Raw genomic sequence first — 23,196 nt, 5'->3', positions numbered from 1 at the left:
TGAAATCAGAGCATATGTGAAACTTCTGTTGAGAGTATGTCTGGGAATTATACAACTGTGGGGTATCCATTGAACACCTATTGCTCATTAATGAAATGTTCATTTTGGATTATGTATGTGTGACTTTCTTTAAGGTGATATCTTCCACCACTCTACGATTTCTCGAATTCGAAATAACATATGCTAAACTTTAAAAAAATGAAATTAAATCTTTAAGTTTTACGTCCCACGTATATGCCGGTTAGGCTAAAGAAGACGGTGATGATGAGAGATGAGTGAAATAGTGGAATGAAGAAAGTGGGAGGAAACGGGAGAACCCAGAGAAAACCCACGAGCATGGTGTTTGTCCACCACAGTGCTAAAATTTAGTTTTTCCAGTATTGGAATCAGCCCTAGCTCTGAAACTATGCACCTTTTCTCATGTGATCAAAGACATTTCTCTCTTATTATAATAGTATCAGGAATTAGTTCTTAGGATCTGTCCGTATAGTTCATTAACATGGTCAGAAAGTAACTATGCAGTTCATAACTTTCCGTATTTTATTTTATTTTCCATAAACCACTTTAAACAACTGAAATTAACTCGAAGCTAAACTTTAATGTCATGGACGTCAAATAGGGTTCAAATATGGTTCAAATATCTTAAACAATTGACAATGTTGTATTACTAATTGACGGTCATCACTTAGCACACCACAACATGCCACTGCATAGTTACTTTCTGAACACCCGGTATATAAAATATATGGTTGTGTGTGTATGAATGTATATTCCAGCTTAACTCTGGAACGCTTGGATCAATCTCAACTAAAATTGGTAGATATATTACATTCCATATGAAGAAAAGATGTTGTAGGAATAAGTCATCCGAAGGAGTAACTTGTAAAGCAATCCTCCCACTTTCTCATTCCAGAAATTGTACCATCATCCCACTTGGAATATCATCATTTCCCTTACCCTAAAGGGCATTAACGTGGAATGTTACGGTAAACTGAGGTTTAAACTTTTACAATACTAATCACAAAATGAAGTTTCTTCCCTATACCTTCCATATGGATATATAGTAATTACATGGCAATTGAACATTGAAACATTATCAAGAATTATTAAGAATTATACGGGGTGTTACAAAAAGTCATAATATTTTGATAACAGATTCTTCACATCAACATAGAAAAAAAAATCTTTCATATGGACCTGTGCTCAAAAAGACTATAGTTTCGGAGTTATAGGGTGCCGAATACGTGAAATAAGTGCACTTTAAAAGTGTATAGCTCCAGTACTATGGTATCTATCGTAGTCGGGTCAAGAAATTATTGAGAAAATGGCATGTGAACTATCCAAAATACCCATGCTTAAGAATGCTCCAGTACTTGCACACCAAGTTTTAGAGGGGTAGGTGGAGAGTGATCAAGTACTCCCAAACAACCTCTCTAAAAATGATTGTACAAATACCGGAGGTTCTGAAAGATGGATATTTTAATAATTCACATACTAGTTCCTCAATGGTGTATTCACCAGACTATGATCAGTCCTATAATGGTGGAATTATGGATATTTGAATTTCATTTTTTTGCATGTTTTCAGCACTCTGTAACTACGAACGTATGCACTTTCGGCCACAGATTTATATGATTTTGTTTTTCTTATTTTGATGTGAGTAATCAATGCACAAAATATTATGAGAATTTTTTGTAACATACTGTATATTGTTAATCTTGAAATTGAATCAGTTGTCTACACTCGCTCTCTCTCCCCCCAAAAGAAGATAAATCCACATTTTCCTTTTTAAAAAAATCCAGATCATTTTTAGTACCAGCAAAATAGGACACGTCCGGGTGAAAGAGAACACTTCGTAACTCTAGAACTGGTTTGACTACAACTAAAATAGAGTACCATAATTGAAGAAAGTGTCTTCCGAAACTGGTCTCCTATATTCGATATAAGTATTGGGAAGTTTACGATATGTTAAGTTCTGAAAATTAGAAAGGGTTTTGTACACTTGTTGTTTATTTGTCTGTCGACCACTTCCTTTATTAGAAGAAGAAGAACATTTCATAGGACATATTTTCATATCAGAAGCAAACCAGTATCCACCATTGTTTTTTTTCTCTTTCCTTCTTTCTGAACTATTTCCGTTAAAGAGAAATAAAGGTTATTTACCATTTTTGGGCTTTCTCTCCAAAGATTTGTCACTGCACTATTTTCTGATTGGAAATTCCAGCGGACAGTTTTCTGCGTTCTTCCGCATGTATCAATTTGCGCAAAATCCCTTTTGGGCTGACAAGATACAAATATATGAGTGTGTATTTCTGCATTTTAGGATATATTGCAAAGTTTAGAAACTGTAAAAAAAAAAAAAAAAAAAAAAAAAAAAAAAAAAAAAAAACCGCACTACATCGTTTATTCTTAGATTCTTTCCGAATTGCAGAGCTATCCACGGAATTGTTCTATCCTCGAAGCAAATCTTTTCTTTTCGGTCTTAGTAAAGAAATCAGTTGAGACAACCCTGCGGTCGTATAGGAAACTTTATGTTTCACCTCTGTCTACAGAAATGCATATAGATATATATAAATTTGTTTGTTCATGTGGTAGGGGTCATGTACGGGTAATATAGTATATACGGTTACGTCACATTTGTACGTATCCAAGACAAAATCTCAAACAACCAATGGTCAGCGGAAACCGCCGCCAGCCGTGTTAGAACCAAACTACGGAGAGATACACACACATATATATACGTACAAGCACAGAAAGACACAACTGCCAAGGAAAAACGTAATATTTTACGGCACGTATCGTACCGAAAAATAAGGGAACGTGTGGAGATATAAAATGTGTGAGGCCTGAATAAAGAGAATGGGCCAAAAACGTACAGAAAAGGTTTTAAACGGAAGCGTATTTTGTCTAGTGGGCGAAGACACACACTCACACATACACACACACAAAAAAAAAAAAAAAAAAGACAGGGGGCGGGGTATGAACTAAAAGATTGGTAAACGGGATGAGGATAGTGGATATAAGAGGGGGGAAGGGAACAGTAAGGCTTGCCGTAATTTTAGAGAAACGCGTCCCCAGGGTGGCATATTTCAGATCGCTGTCGTCGTTTCCACCATTAACGCTGTGGCTATGGATAGTTAGCCTTCCCGGACAAGCTTACTACTACTACTCTAGGAGACAAGGAGCGGCAGGGAGGGTGTGGAGAGGTGCAGGGACAACAGAATGAGGTAATACGTGTGGTAGATCTGCAGCGAAGCAATGCATTATCGTGCATTTTCAACAAAACCACGCAACACGCGAACGACGACGTGCTTTGCTTCTTTCGTTCTGTGCGGGCGAAAGACTCTGTCGTATTTTTGCTGTCGAAGTTTTTTCACGCTTGGCAGATTTTTGAGTTCAAGCGAGGAAGGGAAGGAAAGATGAATTATTTCTCTACGTTGCTGACTGTTATTTGGGAAATATGCAAGCTCTTTACTTCTTTTCAGTAGCGGAGTGCTACATCGTTTCCGTAAAGATAATGGAGTTCATATGTAATCTTAAAAGATTTAAAGATTAAAGATCTCTTCCGAAGGTCTGTAATAAAACTGAAGTATTATACTAACTACTTTTTCGCATTTTTTTTAAAAAAAATAAGGATATTAACATATAATTGATTTCTTAAATATCAGTACGGTATTTGCGTTTATCAATGCTTAAACAGATCATGGATGTTGCCATACGTGACTCAGAAACTTCCAACTTATCACTCAACAGGGTCCTCATGCTTCGTCGTGCACAAATGGAGAATCGTGACTCTGCTAATGTAATTTTAACCAACATGACGCTCTCTATGCTAAACCTTCCTCGTGCGTTCTTATATGTGCATGCAAATCTCAAAGCATTGCACAGAAATATAACTGCAAGAGTTATCAGAAAATATGTGCGGGAGACTAATAGAAAATAAAACTTCTATGTTTTACGTACAAAGGATATCGAAGTTGAAGTGAGCAAGCCACGTAACCAACACCAAAAGTATCCCAGGCATAAGCAAACTTATGGCCCAATCATAATTATGTATTATAGCATTAAGTAGTAGTGACATATTTCTGTAATAATGCTATAATTTCAAATGATTTTGGGTTTCCGAGTCTGTCCCCGTCAAACTCTGTCTGAGAATACAGGACTCAAATACGAGTAAATGAACTGAAATCTTAACTCAAGTGAGAGAATTGACTGAGATTCGTGCCATAAATGATGTTCATTCGTCAATTTTTATTAAAAAATAGTATATATATATCTTTCACAGAACTGGAACAGAACTTCAGAATATTCCCCATATTTCATGTTGTAACTAAACCTGTTTCCGAAGCAAATGAACTAAACTCATAAATTTAGTATTAGTGCCTTTGTGACTAACAAATATATTATCTGTAAAGATTGTTTCAGTATTGAGTGCTGATTGGACACTTGTCTCTGAAAAAAACTCGAATAGTGGTTTGGATTCCACAGGGACAACATCCAGTATCATATGAAGCGTCTAAAGCACAAAGGAAACAAGTCCAATTCCCGAAGTTTAAGAGAAAGAGACATAAAATCCCTAACTTAACATAGGAAAGTTAACATTGTTTTTGTCTTAACACTATAAGAATTACTTACAATCTATCTAGACATGAATCATTTATCTCTAGACATGAATTTCTAGACATGAATCATTTACGCTCTGACAGGAGTTTCTAGACATTCATATCTAGACATGATTCATTTACGCTCTGACAGGAGTTTCTAGAAATTCGTATCTAGACATGATTCATTTACGCTCTGACAGGAGTTTCTAGACATTCATATCTAGACATGAATCATTTACGCTCTGACAGGAGTTTGTAGACATGAATCATTTACGCTCTGACAGGAGTTTCTAGACATTCATATCTAGACATGATTCATTTACGCTCTGACAGGAGTTTCTAGACATGAGTATGTAGACATGAATCATTTACGCTCTGACAGGAGTTTCTAGACATTCATATCTAGACATGATTCATTTACGCTCTGACAGGAGTTTCTAGAAATTCGTATCTAGACATGATTCATTTACGCTCTGACAGGAGTTTCTAGACATTCATATCTAGACATGAATCATTTACGCTCTGACAGGAGTTTGTAGACATGAATCATTTACGCTCTGACAGGAGTTTCTAGACATTCATATCTAGACATGATTCATTTACGCTCTGACAGGAGTTTCTAGACATGAGTATGTAGACATGAATCATTTACGCTATGACAGGAGTTTCTAGACATGAATATCTAGACATGAATCATTTACGCTCTGACAGGAGTTTCAGGTATAGATCACAAAGATTAAATGTGTTCAAAATTGCCCAAATTAGACTTACACACTGAATGCAGCATAATGGTCTCGGTGTTCAAAAGAAGCGTTAAACCTCAAATAAACAATCCAAAATTAATATTTTAAGATGTTTCGGATAATAATATAATTTATTCTTTCTTTTTAGTTATAATTTCTTCCTCATATAGCATATAACAAAAAATAGTTTACTTAATAACAAGAATTGAAAACTGTTATTTACCTCGAGGCCGCGGTGGCTCGGTGGTAGAGTATTCATCTCTGGCGCGTGGAGTCTCCTTTATCCTAGCCGGCATAACTATGAGGTTTAAACTGAAATATTTTATTTCGTTTCATTTTGTTATTTACCTCTTGAACATTTCTTGTGATGAGTATTCAATAAATCAATAATATATCAGTAACAAAATCAAAAATACGGTATAATTCCATTGCAAAAGTCCAAGAAAATTATACTACTGATGAAGAGGATATTTTTGTACGAAGTTAAACCATTGAGTTTAAAAAGTATGTAATGCCACCACACACACACTCCTTCTTTTAATAATTTTCTTAGACTCCAAAGCAAACCTTACCTAAAATCTTGATAATTTTGACACAGATTCTCAATGGTAAACTTCGTTTCTTAGGTGTTCAATATTTGTTCAACATCAGAGCTATTTGAGACACTGATACACAGCTTAACTTAAAGATTTGACGCACGTATTTCTAGCATAATACTTGAGCAGTGGCGTACTTAGTGGGTGGCTTCCGGGCTTAAGCCCCTCTCGCGAACTTTTTCTTTCTGTATTAAAGTAAATGAAACATAAATTAAAAGCAAATTCTGACCAAAGCATATATTAACTAATAAATGATAGCGTTACAGTTTCGGCAAATTAACTTTGCCTTCATCAGACACATTATGAAATACAATTTCCAAGATTACAGCTTGTATACTTCTTAAAATGATGAGTGATGAAGGGGTTGTATATAGAATTAAATGCAAAGAATGTGATATGAGTTATATAGGAGAAACAGGAAAGAGGTTACAAGAAAGGCTTAAACAGCACAGGGACGACGTTAGATTGAAGAGAGATAGTAACTCTATAGGGGCTGAAAAAGTAGAAAAAAAAGCTTTATAAGAAAATGGAAAGAGGCAGAATGGATAAGAAAGGAAGGAAGCGAGAAACTTATGAATCGGAATAGGGGACTAAATATACATGATGTATGGAGGAAGATATTGGATAAGACACAGAAGAAAAAAGAGGTAAAAGCAAATGTATTGAACAGCGGATAGACAATTAAATTTATTTTTTCAAAAGTTAAAGTTATTCATTAAGAATACACAGCTGTGCCAATTAAAAGTTTAGCTCTTAAGTGAAAGTTGATCATTAAAATTTGCAAAAGGAAAGGACGAATATGATTGGTTCATGGAATGACCTCCTCTCATTTTAAGAAGTATATAAGCTGTAATCTTAGAAATTGTATTTCATAATGTGTCTGATGAAGGAAATGTAATTTGCCGAAACTGTAACGCTATTATTTTTTAAGTTAATATATGCTTAGGCCAGAATTTTTCTTTTAATTTATACAAGAATTTCCAAAGCTAGAATGAGTAGTATTCAAATGAAACATCTTGCAGAATTTTCACATTTCCAGAAATAAAGTTAGCTAAGCTCCTCCGAAACAAAATCGTAAATACGCCACTGCATTTGAGGTTCTGTTCAATCCGCTAAACGACGTGCACATATGGGTGGAAAGAAAAGTATTTCTGGAAATGTGAGAATATGAGAGAAGAGCAGAGACGATTGTGACTGAATTTGATACTTTGCCACCATCACATATAATAATTATGAAATTACACTACAAGTTTGAGAAGAAAGGAACTGTGCGATATGAAGAAGAGACGGTATGGTAGGAAGAAATCAGAAGCGAACCAAAGAGAGATGGAAGCAATGTTATAAACTTTTCACATTATCTCAGGAACCCATACGGCAAGCTTTCGAGTGAATCATGTGTGAAAAAATCAAGTGTATCACCGTATTTTGAAAGAAGCAAAGTGGAGAACCTACGGTCCCAAGTTACTTCACGCAATTAATGAAGACAATCCAGATAGGTGACTCCAATTTGGTGAATGGAATTGCAATAATGTACAGTTCACTGTTTTCAATGTTTGGTCTGATGAGGTAATTTTAAATTGAATGGAACTATTAATCACCCCAAATGCATGTAGTGAGCGACAAATAACCCCCAACGTTATGGAAGAACGAGCTGTTAATCCTTCTGGGTTATCAGTGTTGTGTGACAAGTCTGTCTGAGGACTTATCGGGCCATTTATTTTTATTAAAGAACAGTGACAGGTATGGACTAACTTAACATGCTTCAGGAACAAAGTTGTCTTAGCTGTTGATCAACTGTGTCCAGATAAAGAATCGTTTTCAAAAAGATTGCGCACCGTCACATTACCATCGATATGCGGAAATTCCTGGATGAAACATTTGTTGAGAGGTGGATTGGCCCTTACGAGAAAGTGTAAGAGTATCCACTTCATGTGAATCCATTAAAATAGAAGCCATATCATATGTTTGTCGGTCTGTTTCACAACGTTGACGACAATGCATTGCTGTCAATGGAGAACATTGAACTAAATAGATCATCAGTAATGTTTTGAATATCTTTATGATTTAAAAATCATATTTTGCTTATTTTGGTTCGAGTTATTAAAGTTCATAGATTGTAAACCCCTTTTTAGGACATCCTGATAGGAAAGTGTTTGAAATCTTTAAGTTCACGGCCCCTAAATATGTCGGCTAGGCTAAAGGAGACGGTGATGATAAGAAATGAATGAAATGAAGAAAATGTGAGGGAACGGGAGAACCCCGAGAAAACCCACGCACACGGTGCATGTTCTCTACTTTGCGTGAGCTGGGATCGAACCAAGAACCCCATGAACCAGAGGTGAACGCTCTACATCTGAACCATCGTGGCCCTCCCATAGCAAAGTGTTTATATATATAGCTTAAATCTTAGAAATGGTGCGAGGTATTGCAAAAATAAAAAATAAATAAATAAATAAATAAATAAATAAATAAATAATAATAATAATAATAATAATAATAATAATAATAATAATAATAATAATAATAATAATAATAATAATAATAATCGAACAAAATCTTCCATTCATGTATCCCTTGCAGACTTTTATCAATATGTCTTTCACTTGTGTCTGTAAAGGACATGTACAGATATTGTGAGGAATGACAAGTAGATTCATGGTCATAGGTGAATGATGGGCTGTGTAGAGAGCGCAGGTTCAGCTAGTATTTTTTTTTAATACCACATTTCCTTATTGTAATATAAAGGCGGCAGATATTAAGGAAAATAAGAATTTGGATAATTTTGTTTCAGCGATTAGCATTTTTTCACTAGAATTTAATAAAACAGGAAAAGATGATTTACAACTAATCTGATGATGAAATTTTAACGCAAGAAACCAGTGGTGGATATAGAAGGTAAAAACTGGGGGGAGGAGCAGGCAGAACCCAGACTATGATAAGTATATCATGAGTTTACTATAATTTTTCAAAAATATATAAATAATAGCTTAAATTATTTTTGTTGTTCTAAAAACTGGAGGGCGTAGGGTTCCCGGCCCCAGGCTAGATCCTCCATTGCATTTAGCTGGAAATAAATCAGATTAACCCCGTTATTCTTACTGCCTTAAAGTCGAAGAATAGAGGAGAAATGCAAGGAACATTCGTTGAGAAAGTATTTTTGCAGTAGTTGCCCCCCCTCCCCCCCAAAGAAACTGAATCGATTGAAACTTAGTTCGATGGGAAAGACGTTTATGGACTAACAAAAGTTATGGAACGTGAATCTGCGGACATTTGTCAATTAACCAAAGGTCGTACTCTACGCCCGAAGATACAAGATTTGGAAAGATAGAGAGAGCTTTGGTGCGCCTTCCGTATTACTAAGTTTACATTTCATCCTTCTTAGTAGAATCCTTGAAATAGACTAAAAACTTGAGTTAGCTGTTGTCTCGCTTTTCATTTCGCCGAAGCAGAAGGTAGAGAGTGAATTACTACCTCTATTGGAGTAGATGACTTCATCCTAAGGGCTATATTTACCATAGTGGGCCGAAAAACGAAAACGAAAGTGCTACGTTGTTGCAGGTAATGAGTTTTCAGAAAGTTTCTCAGAGCCACAGAGAATTTGTCTCGATTGTATCCTTCACTTATTAGCTAGTTTTCCTTACAAATATTTTTTCCTTACAGACGAACAAAGAGATGTGCAGAAGTCAGGGCTGGAAAATGAACCGTTTGTTGTGAAAACCCTCCGGACCGGTTCCTAAATCGGTTCTGGGTTGTGGCTGTTGTTCAATAACCGGTTTAGGAACCATTCCTTTTTCAGGGAGTAGTTTTCGAACCGGTTCCGAGATGTTAAGGTCAGAGAGGAGAGGTTCTTGAACCGGTTCTGAGACTTTTAGAAAATGCAGAACCGGTTCTGAGATATTAGGAAAAGGTCGAAACCGGTTCTACGAGCGGTTCTGAGTTTCGGCTGTTGTTCAAGAACCGGTTCACGAACCGTTTTTATATGAAGTGTTTACCGGCCCAGCTCTGAGAGTTAAGATAGGAACGTTTCTTCAACCTATTCTGATACGATAGGAAAACGTCAAATCGGTTCTGACAGCAGTTCTTACATGTTTGGGAAATATCGAAAAAGAATATGAGCCCAATGATACTGATACTAGGCTTTATACACTTATTGAGTGATAGCGCTTATTTTTAATATTCCATTGAATGAAGTTTGTCTTATATTGATATTATGCATCTGAAAAGCAATTCTTTGCTTTATTATATTTTACTTATTTCTTTCCTTTCTTTCTTTTTGTAATATACATTCATGTATTATCTCGATATGATCTTACATTAGAGGTTTATCATAAATTTATCTTTCTCAAATTAATGTGCTTTTTCTCGATAATATTGTGAATTTAATGTTTGTTTACAAACAGTAGTCTTTTGTTTCACTTTTCAGATCTGGTACAAACACCGGTCCTTTATTCTTCTGACTTCTTAGAAAGAACATCAGAACCGGTTCTAGATTTTTCTTACATTTAAAAAAACGGGTCAACTTTTACCTTACACAAGACTAACACAAGACTAACGCTCTGTAATTTCTTGACATCTCAGGATCGGTTCTGGTCTTTTCTTCATATTCCAGAACCGGCTCCACAACCAATTCCTAATAAACCAAACAGGTTCTTGAACCGGTTCTTGCACCATGGTCAAAACGCTGAACCGGTTTTGAGAGCGGTTAAGTGTAGGAAATATGCTGGATTGGTTGAAGGAGCGGTTCTTAAAGTTCACAAAGCAATGGAACCGACACTGGTAGAGGTTTCTAAAGTTAACAAAACAATAGGACCGGTTCTGGGAGCGGTTCTTAAATTCAACAAAACAATGAAACCGGTTCTGGAACAGGTTCTAACTTTATCATGGGTTCTCGGTTCCTGAGCCAGTTCTGGAACAAACAGACCGGTTCCTTTTCAACCCTGGCAGAAGTGCTTTGCGGGTACGTATCGTGCACAAGCACAATAGCGTTAGTCAATCCCCTTGTGTTATTTGAAGTATAACGTTAAAATTCCAATCAACTTCAACCACCAATGACTGAAGCCAATAGCATTGTTAAAGGAATTATTATTTAGAGAGCGTTTACTCTGAATTCAATCATGTGTATTATTATTATTTAACATTTGCATTTTTTACTCTTTCTTATTGAGTTTTCGTCCATGTGCGCCCCTAGGATCGGCCCTATTGGGAAATCTGGCCCTGAGTATATATTTACATTGTTTTCGTAAGTGTAGCAGCACAAGACAGGGAGTGTGTCATTTCATTGCACTACATGAGAAGGTCGAACTTTCTTTTCTAGTTTACAGGAGAGTTAGAAAATAGTACATACCATAAATGTTCTCTCGAGCCGTTCTTTTATCATTTTAGTGCAAAGAATACCTGAGACTCTCTTCCAGCTCTTCTATTCTATCTTAAATATGTACTCTATTTCTGCTTCTAAACTCCCATCCTTGTTAGCAGTGCAACCTAGATATTTAAATAAAATTAATGTCTTTAGATTCTGTCTTTTATGTACAGCGTGGTCTGGAAGTGGGCGTACCCCTAATTGATGTTTTCTGACGGTTTTAGGTTTTGCTCACATTTGTTTGGTAACATTGTTTGGCATTGCCTGGTAATATTGCTTCGCATTGTCTGGCAACGTTGCTATCCATCTTCATTTGTTTTCATCCTTGTGACTCCGGAGTATCTCCGCAAAGCATCTGTGAGAACTTGTAAAACTCAACTACGTTACGATATGGATGATGATCATATCAATGTTTGTGACTCTTAAGACTTCAAGGTAACTGTGTATAAGCATTCTATCATAACTAACACTATACTATTGAAACTAAAGAGAGGTACGCTCACTTCCGGATCATCCTATATGTTTTCCCATACTGAATTTTATTCTTCTATCCTCCAAAGCTCTTCTCTACTCCTCTATTTTTTCTTCTAACTCTTCTCTGTTGGCATTAGATAAGTCAATGTCATCTTCAAACAGCGTACATTAAGATGATACGCCTTTACTACTTCCAGAGAGGACATCCCTATCTAGATGTTATGTAAGGACTCAACGAATATATTGAAGTAATTGGACTAAAATAGGTATCCAGTTTGTGAGGCCTACACTGCTCTTGATCTTTGTTCTAGTTTCTTCATACGTATCTTGGGCGTGGCGATTATACTTCTCTACTTCTAGCATCTCCAGATCTCTTGTTGCAATAGTCTGTCATTAGCTTTCTCCAGGTCGTTAAACTCTACATGTAATTCTTTATACTTTTCCTTGTATTCCTTGTTGATTGTGTATTTAACGTTCCACAACTATACACCGAGGCTAAGGGAGACGGTGATGATGAAATAAGTGATAGTGTTGGAATGAAGGAAGTGGAAGAAAATGGGAAAATCCCGAGAAAACACATCCATACATTCTTTGTTCACCACAACGCTCAATTGAAGCGCATTGGGATCGAACCAGGGAAACCACGAACCAGAGATGAGTGTTCTACCACTGAGACACAGCGTTCCTATTTTTAATAGTTTGCCTAAATGCAAGAAACGCTTGTTTTTCCCAACCTGGCATGAGTCCGAATTATTCCTCTCCAACTGATGTCTCCTCGCGACACTCTCTCAATGATTATTTTCTAAATCTTCATTCTATGCGACATCAGCTTAATATTTCAATGCTTATTGCAATCTTAAATATCACCTTTCTTGAAAACTGGTATCATTAAATTATCTCTCGATTCTTTGGATATTTTTTATTTGGCCAATACATCTTGCATAAAATTTAACAACATATCTACCTCTCTTCGCTAAGGTATTTCTCTACTTAAAGAGGTATTTCACCCGATCCAGTTGCTTTGTTCTGCGGTTTTTCATTTTGTGTAGCACAAATATTACTTCCTATTTTCCTGTGTTCTCTGTAATTCCTTGGTTTGGTACACCATCTTCTAAGATTATTCTCTAGTCTTCTTTTAATTTAATCTCTTTACATAGTAGTCAACCCATTATTTGATTTTAAATTCTTCCTGTAGTACTTCCACTTATTCGTTGTTTATGTGTATAATATTAGAGAAAATATTTTCTTGCTTTGACTGATGCCCTGTTTATTAGCTGGTTATTGAGTAGATAATGTGATATTACGTTCCTTGGAGCTTAATGTTATTTAGTATGCTTCTACTTGTTTCATACTATTTGTTAACATCATAATAATTAATTATTTGGAACTCAACAATATACTAACTACAGTCTGTGCTCCTATTTATAGTTAATATTTTTCTTATATAAAAGAAGTACCGCGGCTTTCAAAGATATACGCGTAGGCATTATGTTATCAATAAAACAATAAATATTTTTACTATAGGATTAGGATTAGGTATTAGGGATTAGGAATTAGATTTCTTGGTTTTCGGCATCTTGGCCATGTTAGACCGTTACGTATGAGGGATAATGTCCCTCAGCGATCACTCTATTCGAGGAAAGGAAAAATGGTTGTACTAGTATATAGATATGATCTATTGAGGAAACGAGATGCTTAGACCACTCTGTACTTTCTACATAGAATACTAGGTCATTACAAGACTCACTGTTCATATTCTTCGCTTATCATATCTATTTTTCATCGAAAAATGAAATAAAAATACTTAATACTGTAGATATCGTATGAATGTTGAAAACATTACTGCCAGTAACATAAAAACAGAATAGCTTAAACTTGACTGTATGGATGCGCAAGAGGCAAGCATTGAGACGGTCTCGTCTCGAAACTTGTATCGTTTCTATTGTGAAAGCTCTGTCTAGTTTTGTCTCGTCTTTCTCGCGACCCTAATTGCCTATAAGTCCGTGAAATTACTTTATTTGGAACAAAAGATCCAAAATGTTTCAATCAAAAATTTTCTTGTACGCCTTCTATCTGCACATAGTGTAGCCAAACCCAACTATCAGTTAACTCAGTATGATGTCCTTATTCCGAAAAAAATTACGAAAAGTCGACTTAAGCCATGAGCATTATATGAGGTACTCACGTTATTTCTATGTGAGGCCATGAGCACCATATATGATGCTCATGCTTGATATCACAAATTACTAACCTATTCAAGTTCTTGAGAATCATATATGGTGCTCATTGCCCCAAATCACTGTGAGACCATGAGCATGACATAGGGTGCTCGGCTCCCATTGGTACATTTTCGGGAGAAGCAAAATATCGCGACAAAAATTAGACATGACTATCCATAATCGAGCCAAAGGTAAGAAGAAATTTATAGCCTCCTGGGACCAGTACCTGAAATCACCTTGGCAGTCAACCTGTTAAGAACCGTTCAAACGTTTTTTGATCCCTGATTCAAAAACTAATTATTAGCCAAGATCGCAATTTTTTGACCGACTTTTTAGGATCATTTCTTAAAACCTCGTAGCAAGTGTAATTTGATATACATGATCACACATTCATGTCCTGGTTTAATCAGAACTGCTACTGATACCAGCTCAAGATTAATCATACGTCATAAACAATTTCCGAATTTCGGTTTAAGTTTCACTATAATACTCAGCACGAGTCTTGTCCGTCATAATCTTGGTGTTACAAAGACCATAAACGAACACTATAAAAATATATATGGACTATGGATAAATTTTACTAGGATTCTACTAGTTAACATTTTTAAAAATATCATGTACTTACGTTATGCAGCCATGTTATTTTGTGCTCCTTCGGGTTGGCTCGGATGTGACACTCGAAGTAAACATCGTCATTTTCCTTAATATCATTAGGGTTAAGGGTGCTACCCAATCGGAGAGTAACCACGGGTGGAACTGAAACGACACCGAGAAATATACAACTTGTATGAGTCACCTGAATAAACTCAAAATAAATGCTTTAAAAATATATATATATTTGCATCTGCAAGATTTTGTAGGTGTTGTAATAGAATAATTTTAACATAAAGACAATGTGTATTAGTGGAAGGATATAAGTTAATAAAATGTAATGTTCCACTTCGAGAATGATTTCAACATGTTTCACGACCGGACCCGCAACAAAATTTTTGCATGATATGAAGACATCATAATCTAGAAAATGAGGAAGATAACTTGAATAAAATGTAACCTGAAAACGATTATGCGCAGAAAGTAAAAAATCTTGTTATACAACGCTGACCACTAAAATTACAACTGCATAAGGCACAATGTGAAAAGCATGACAGCAGTGATAATTTAAAGGGTTTAGTGTGGGTGAAAAATTTACTACTTCCCAGAGCTCCGATAATGATTAACGTAGACTATTAGCAGTACTACTTTTACCTTTCATATCCGAAAGAACACCTGCAACAATCTTCTAAAATAACCACTATATGGGGAAATAGTGACATGATTCATGTCTACTTATAACAACAACACATCGAAGAATAGAGAAGCACAATGTCGTTACTAGAAATGGGTTCGCTCGAGGTTAGTTTATCCCGATGGGTTAAGTATTACTTGTTGACACAGTGGTAGTAATATTAGCAGGTTTTCACCTTTGCAGGAAAGCTGAAACCTTGTCGAGACTGAAAATTATTCTTCAGTGAAATTGGGACTTTTTGTTGGACAGAATGCTATAGTGATTTCAATGTGAAATCAACAACTCTAAATTTTAAGGATCCAAACTGCCGAAGTCCATTGAAGACCGATAATATAATCCTGTATGAGATGTACATTTACATCATGAAAATTCGCATAAAAATGTAAAGCCTTTCATATCGATTAATGCCTACATGACGTTTCGATATCTTCTGAAGTGTCGAAAAATTTATTTACGGTATCCCATTGCTGCATCTTCCTTTAACTGTGTGATAGATGTATGTAACTGCTGTTATGCCGAGAATAACTAAAAACTGGCGAGTAAGATCACATCCTCTTCTCTTCGTAAATTCTATTTCTGTATACAGCACCACGATGATGCCATCATCCACATCTCACGGTATCCTAATAGCAAACTGTGCCTAGCATGCAATCTGGAGCACAGTATCTATCCGACAAAAAGCGCTATTCCATGAAATGAACTTAAATTTAATCCCCCTTTTATTTTGGGTGTTGATCAGCATTGTTACGTCGTTGATGTAATTGAATGTGCTATTCTGGTCTCACTTCTGAAAATCTAAAACCTGTTGTTGTACTTTTGCAGTTATTCAATAGAGCAAAATTAGAACACGAGAATGTGACAGCGTATGCAGCACGAACTCTCGATAACTCCTGGATGGTCAAAAGAATTAACTGATTCTTTTGAATTCCCTTCCTTGACTAATGACTCATTTATTGTCTGGTTCATGATGTAACAATGACACACACATCCGAAACCTCCTTCCCGCAGCAACAGAAAATGAACTTTAGCAGTGCATCAAAAGTGCATGGCTTGCTATTACTCCAAGAGGTATCCAAAGATTCTATTTCTGTATGTATCGTCATGTAGCAAAAGACACCGATATGCATGTTCGCTGCACGCGATTTGACATCCGTACGATTTGTTATACTCTTAAGGAGTATTAGCATGTCCCAGTGAGCCGTAAATCGTCTCTATTTAGTGCCACGTCTCTATTTAGTCACATAAAGTGCCATGGTTACATTCTTAGCTCATTCTCACCTCTGCATAAGTTAAGTGATGTGAGGGATTCATAAAATATTCAGTTTTACCATAACTTTTAATAAATGAGTAGTTCAAAGGTTAAGTTTACATGAAAATAGTCTGTAGGCAGTAAAGACAGATGATAATCTCAGCAGAATTATTGGGGAAGACATGGTGAAATAGTCTAAATGAGTCAGATGATAATTTCAAGAGAATGGTAATGTAAAATTTAGTAAAGCAGCCTGTAGACTATTAGAACCGGATGATAATTTCAAGAAAATGATAATGGAATACTAAGTGAACAAGAGTATCATAAAGGAAGTGATAGTTATACTTATAAAATGAAATAAATTTAAATTTTACTTCCCAACCTATGTCTTTCAGGCTAAATGAGATAATAAATAAAAGTGAATGTATTAATGGAATAATTAGTTGAATAAGAATTTGTTGATTGATTGATTGATTGAATAAGGTTTAATCAGGACGTCAGCATCGATGCCATTTGTCCCCGTCACGATCAACATGACTGCTCAAACACGAACTGCAGTAAATCAAATTTAAAAGCGAACATATCAAAATATATCAAAGAGAAAAGCTGCCGAATAGATATAAAAGCCTCAAAGAAGAAATAAAATAATAAATATATGAGAATAACAAATGTATAACAATAACAATAAATAGTAAAGAAAACATTGAAAAGTAGGAATAAAAGATGAAAGCGCAGAAACAATAAATAAAAGAGGAAAGGACTAAAAAGCTCAGAGCATGTGGGCAATATTACAAGCGTGCCAAAAGCAAGTACACGCCCAACAGTATCAGTATCATTGCTCAATGGACGGTAAAGTGTAAATGGCAGTTCGTCACATTCTCTGAGATCTGAATATTCAAAACATTCGAGGAGAATGTGCCGAATACTCGGTGGTACAACACTTCCTCACAATACGGACGATTCAAACCATGCAGCAAATAACTATGCGTCACATGAGAGTGCCCAGTAGACGCGTCAGGAACATTTCATGTCGAAGACAAGCGCGAGAGGATGTGTGCCACTCTCCAAGGAGTGGCTTAACTACATGAAGTTTATTTTTATTTGCTTGGTCCCAACATGGTAGCCAATCAGAGCTGACCAAGATATATAAATAGGAAAGAGGAAGGCTATGCTTCAATACAACCTTGACTAATACTTGGCAGCTGTGTCAGCACATTCTGTTCCCCAAATGCCAACGTGACCCGACAGACAGTAGACAACGACGACACAACTCTGCTGCTGTAGTTGATGACATCTCACAAGAATGTCTTGAACGAGGTCGTGCTTACTGAAGGAATAAGCATATATGATTAAATGCGAGAACCAAGAGAAATACCCAAAACACAATACTGTTCAGCACAAAGTCGCGAAGCCGATGATCGAGTAAGGGACTCATCTCACTAAAAATGATCGCTCTACTTCTGAGCCACCGTGCCCTTGGTTACTAGCAGATGACGTGTGATGTCTTTTAACTCCTAACAGTAACGCACATACTGCTTAAGAATGACGTGCTGCTATTTGTAAATATCATCTAAACATTTTCTTTTGCCTATTTGAACATAAAAGAGAGTATTTGACAATAAAGAGATGAAGGAAACAGGCTCAGTTACAAGATGCATATGTCAATACTAGACGCTTCACGCCTAAATTGGGCTTGAATTTCTTTTTAGTTCCCAATTCAAGTTTTTTTTTCTAACTCTTCTATTTTCTCTCTTTCTCTCCCTCTCTATTCCCAGGCTCCTCTTTTTCCGTTTCTATAAAAATCGTTCAGCTTCGTAAAAACCGCCGTAAAATCAAAGAAAAAAAAGAGAAAACGAATAAAAATTATGATATTGAACAAATGGGAAACCAAGCAAAAGAAGAAAAGGGACAAATAAAATATGAGAAAGGAAAAACTGGAGCTATTTTGTTACAATCCAATGTGTTCCGAAGCTCCTATTCCATGGTTCAATGCACCAAATTGTGACTTAAAAATGAATCTATTGTAAGCGTTAGAGTTCTTTTTCTCTTTCTTCTTTCTAAGGAAAGAACTTCCTTGCATACCTTCACATTTAGTAGGTTCCTATTGAATTTTTGGAGCAACTCTGACAGCGGAAAATTGTTGAATATTTTTACATGAATTGGGTTGTAAGTACGAATTCTATTGTCGACTAATAATACTTCATCCTTTAGAACGTTAAGAAATATTTACGTTTATATTGGTGCATTTAGCCTACATGAAAAATATGCATACTTGTTATCCATGTTCAGTTCCCGTTTGTTTGTTCATGGAAGTTTAGCGTCTCGTTTCACCACATAGGATATGAAATTAAATGAAATGTGTGCCGGCTAGGATGAAGGAGACAATGGTGATGAGAAATGAATGAAATGGTGGAATAAAGAAAGTGGGAGGAAACGGGAGAACCCTGAGAAAAACCGCGCACACTGTGTTTGGTCGCCACCAAGCTCACTTGAAACGAGCTGGGATCGAACCAAGGACCTTATGCACCAGAGGTGGACACTTTACCACTGAGTCACCGTAACCTCTACCGCATAGGCTATATAGTAATTCTTTGACCTACAGCTTAGAGTAGAGCAAACTTACAGAATGCGTTCAATTTCTAATGCTCTCTCATCGAGAATCGAAACCGGAACCATTTTCACCAAAACGTACGTGATAGTCACTATATTAGATGGGAATTCGATTCCCGTTGGGACCAAAGAATTATAGCGTTGATCAGCAATGAGTCTTGAGGGAAGCCATATTCATAAACATAAGATTTTATCTACGTAATGTAAAGCAATAAATTCCTTAAATATGTACTAATTTTTGCATACAGCTTATAGCAGGTATGTGCAAGTTGGAACAGGAGGCTGACCAGTCACAGAGGACTTATTGGCGTCGATGGCAGCATAATGCCACGTATAACACTTTCATAAGAATCGAATGTCCAGATTTAATGGAGAATAGTAACTTCATAGGAACACACACACACACACACACACACACACACACACACACACACACACACACACACACACATACAAAGCCTGTTATAACGGTAACCAAAATACTTAAGACTAAAGAAAAGGAGGTAAAATTATGTATTTATCATTCTAGTCGATCATTTCATTCTTTAAGTTCTGAATTAGTTTCTCATTGTTCTTTGGTATACTGTACGTTCCAATGTGGATATTTTCCAAGGTGAACATGAGTTATCCAGGAAATAGTTTATAATTCAGTTTAAGATCACGTAAGAAGTATATTTTCAATAAGGATTCAGGCGAGCTAGATGAAAGAGTTCATTGGGCCTAGACTGAAGCAGGTCCCGCGGTTGCACATGACTAGCTTATAGCGACAAATTATGAACCGATCATTTTAGTTTGTGATATGTAGTTTTCTTAACGATGTGAGTCTCTCAAAAGTCGCCATTAAGGCTGGCCTAATATCGAGTTCTAATTCAACAATTACCTGAGTTACACGTTAAGAAGCCAAATTTGTGCAAGGATATCTCAGAACATCACTTTAAACTTAGAAGTACTTGCGCCGATGCTCGAGATAAAGTATACCCATGCGTCAAGTTAACCTAGATAGTAGTGCTATCCACAGACGAGAGGAGATAGTTTTCGTGCCGACAAGCGGGACGAGACAGGGCTCTTCTAACAGAAACAGCTGTATATTTCGAGAGAAGAATGCACTTTCAGAAAACCTTATCGATACAAGACAGTTGCTAATCTTTTCTTGTGGGTAGCACTAATTCTGTGTGTCAGTAGCCGTTTACAAGTTAACATTTCACATTATTGTTTTCTTGACACCATATTATATCATACTAAATATGAATCCTCGAATGCTCTCTTGATACAATTTCCCTCAATATTAAGCAGAGTTATTATAACGTTTTGTGAGAACTCTATTCTTTCATCACGAGCGTTTCTCAGGTTTTCACATTTAGAATAGAAAGCTGTCAGAGAAAGCTGTGAGTAAAGTTAGATCACGGAGTCGCAGTGATCAGTGGCTTGACAAACCTAGTGTTGTTCACAGTGTTGTCTTATTAGGTGTTCGCCAGGCAGTAAAGAGTACATTTATTTTCTCTAACTCACCCTCCATTATCAAGCAGAGTGCTTTTTATTATTAAATACCGGTGTAGTATACACATGTAGTGATTTTTACAAGTCAATTAACATCTTCTAGACATAAAGAACTCTGACATTTTATATTAAGAAGTTAGTCTTCCCTAAATACGTACACAAAGTTAACTGGGACAAGCTAGGATTTGTTTTTCGAGGGGAATACAGCAGGTTCTAAGTGATTCCTGAATTTTTTTTGGAGGGGACAGGAAGACTGAAGCACAGATTTGGAGGGGGAACAAAGACGCGTGCACGGAGCCCAGTGTTGCGATTCCTGGTTGGATATACTTGAAATTAAGAATTACAATAGTTCGATTTCATCTTAAATCACAGATGTGAGTCTCACATAGTCTCAGTGATCAAATGGGACGTTACAGATCCAACGAACAAACGCAATCACGAGTATACAAACACCTTTACTTACGCCTTTACATAATCTAATCTAAAACACAGTTATTAACGCACATTTCATAACTTTATTAAGTACAGTACATATAAAATATATTATTAAAACAACACTTAACATACATATATTAAATATTATAGTAGGTGAGTGACGAAATATACTGTTTTCAATGTATTTATAAAAACTGAATCTTATTCGAAAATCAGGGAGGAGAGAGCTTCATGGTCGTTCTTAGCTAATCCTACGGATGGCCATGGTCTCGTTAATTGGCCTCTGAAAAATTTGAACTTAACTAATATGGCTGTTCAAGTAGCTTTCTTTTCTACATTCTTCTTATTATTAACATAGTGCTCTGACTCCATCTCAAGAATGGGTAAAACTTAAATTCATATTGGGGGGCGTGGTGGCTCAGTAGTGGAGTGTTCCCCTCCGGTGCTTGGGGTCCCTGGTTCCATCCCAGCTCGCGCCGTGTGGATTTTGCGGTGGACAAACACAGTGCTTGTGGGTTTTCTCGGGATCTCCCGTTTCCTACCACTTTCTTCATTCCACCATTTCACTCATCTCTCATGATCATCGTCTCCTTTAGCCTAACCGGCATAACCTTAAAGATTTCATTTCATTTTATTTAAATTCATATTCGAAGTGTTAAAGATAACCTATACTTACGCTGTCTGTTAAGTATTGCTATTTCTCATGCTGTTCATTAAAGATTGTCTATTATTTCTGTCACTGACGCGGCATAGAAAAGAAAACATGTAAGAGTGGATTTGTCTACCAAATTGGAATTCTTAAATGAATATGAAAAAATATCTTCTAGGAAAGCCATTGATACTGAGTACTGAACAGGATGTGTAATGTAAATATATATACAAATAGTAAGTGCAGCCACCGCATAGTGAAGTCGCTGACGCTCTTACCTTAGGTGGGAATGGTCCCGAGTTCGATTCCCAGTGGGGACACTTGGTTGAAAAGCTTTTAAAGTCCAGCCATCCTGAGTGAGGTTTCCCCGAGGTTTTCTCATTCACACCAGACAAATTCCGGGATGGCAACTAACAAAATGGTCCTAGACCGATTCGTTCCTTCCTTAATTAGGCAGTGTGATCGCCGAGAGAGTCATAGCTTACATGTAACGTGTTAACGCGGCCATAGATATAGAAAACCCGGAAATCTCATTCCAAATCCTAATCCTAAACAATATTTGTAGTTTGGAGGGAAATTTCCCTAATCTAGGGAAATTACATAGATAAGTTTTGCAAAAGGAAAAAAAAACTCAAAAACGTGAAAATTCATGGAAATTCTTGCTCTGACTGATTGACCAACATAATTGTTTACTTTTTTTTCTTTTTTCAGAAATGAACCAATACAATAGCAATAGTTTGTGTGTCTTGAAAATAGCATTATTTGCACCCATTGTTTTCAGGATGTATTTGTATGCATTATTTTGTTTAAAAAAGTGCAGTAAAACTTTAAAAAGGAACAAAAAACAAATAAACTAAGCAAATGTGGGTGGCACTTTCTTTAATATATCTAAATTAATCTTATCACAAAAATTTTGTTATAATTATTGGACACTCAATAAACTAGAAAAATCTGGTAAGAAAAGGGAAAATTTTAGGTTAGTCGAGGAAAATTTTCTTAAAGGAAACCTACGAGCACTGAGTTAAGCTATCACATTAATCCAGCCCTTTCGTTCATTCGCTAACTCCTCTAGTGCAAGGAATGGCCGACGAAACAAACAATTCATGTGTTCTTTTAAGATTCGTGCAAATTATAATCTGGGATGATAGATAGTCTAATGCAAAAATGATATCTATCAGCTTTACGTCCCACAGTTATTTCCTTTAGGCTAAGGAACACGATGATTAAAATACGTGAACGATGATGGAAGCATTAGTGGAATGAGAATGTGGAAGGAAACGGGAGTACCCCGAGAAAACCCATGTCCACAATCTTGATCTTCACAAAGTTACTTGACGGGGGATCGAACCAGAGATCCGCCGCACCAGAAATGAAATCCTTAAGTTTTACGTTCCACGGTTATGACAGGTAGGTTAAAAAAGATGGTGATGATGAGAGATGAGTAAAAATGGTGGAATGAAGAAAGTGGGAGGAAAC

General features: G+C 36.3%; 1 protein-coding gene across 2 annotated transcripts in view; it reads right to left on the bottom strand.

Moving 5' to 3' along the window:
• Nucleotides 1-23,196, bottom strand: part of LOC145664063 (kin of IRRE-like protein 3) — a 522,782-nt gene that overhangs the window by 186,307 nt on the left and 313,279 nt on the right. For both annotated transcript variants that reach the window (XM_081730403.1, XM_081730404.1), the window contains exon 7: nt 14,621-14,751. In XM_081730403.1, coding sequence (XP_081586529.1) covers nt 14,621-14,751 — 131 coding nt within the window. The remainder of the gene's footprint in view (nt 1-14,620; nt 14,752-23,196) is intronic.

The sequence above is a fragment of the Thermobia domestica genome, chromosome 11 (assembly GCF_964235325.1).
Source record: "Thermobia domestica chromosome 11, izTheDome1.hap1.1, whole genome shotgun sequence".
In the NCBI taxonomy this organism is placed as follows: domain Eukaryota; kingdom Metazoa; phylum Arthropoda; class Insecta; order Zygentoma; family Lepismatidae; genus Thermobia; species Thermobia domestica.
The sequence above is the reverse complement of the archived record's forward strand: the minus strand, read 5'-3'. Positions and strand labels throughout refer to the sequence as shown.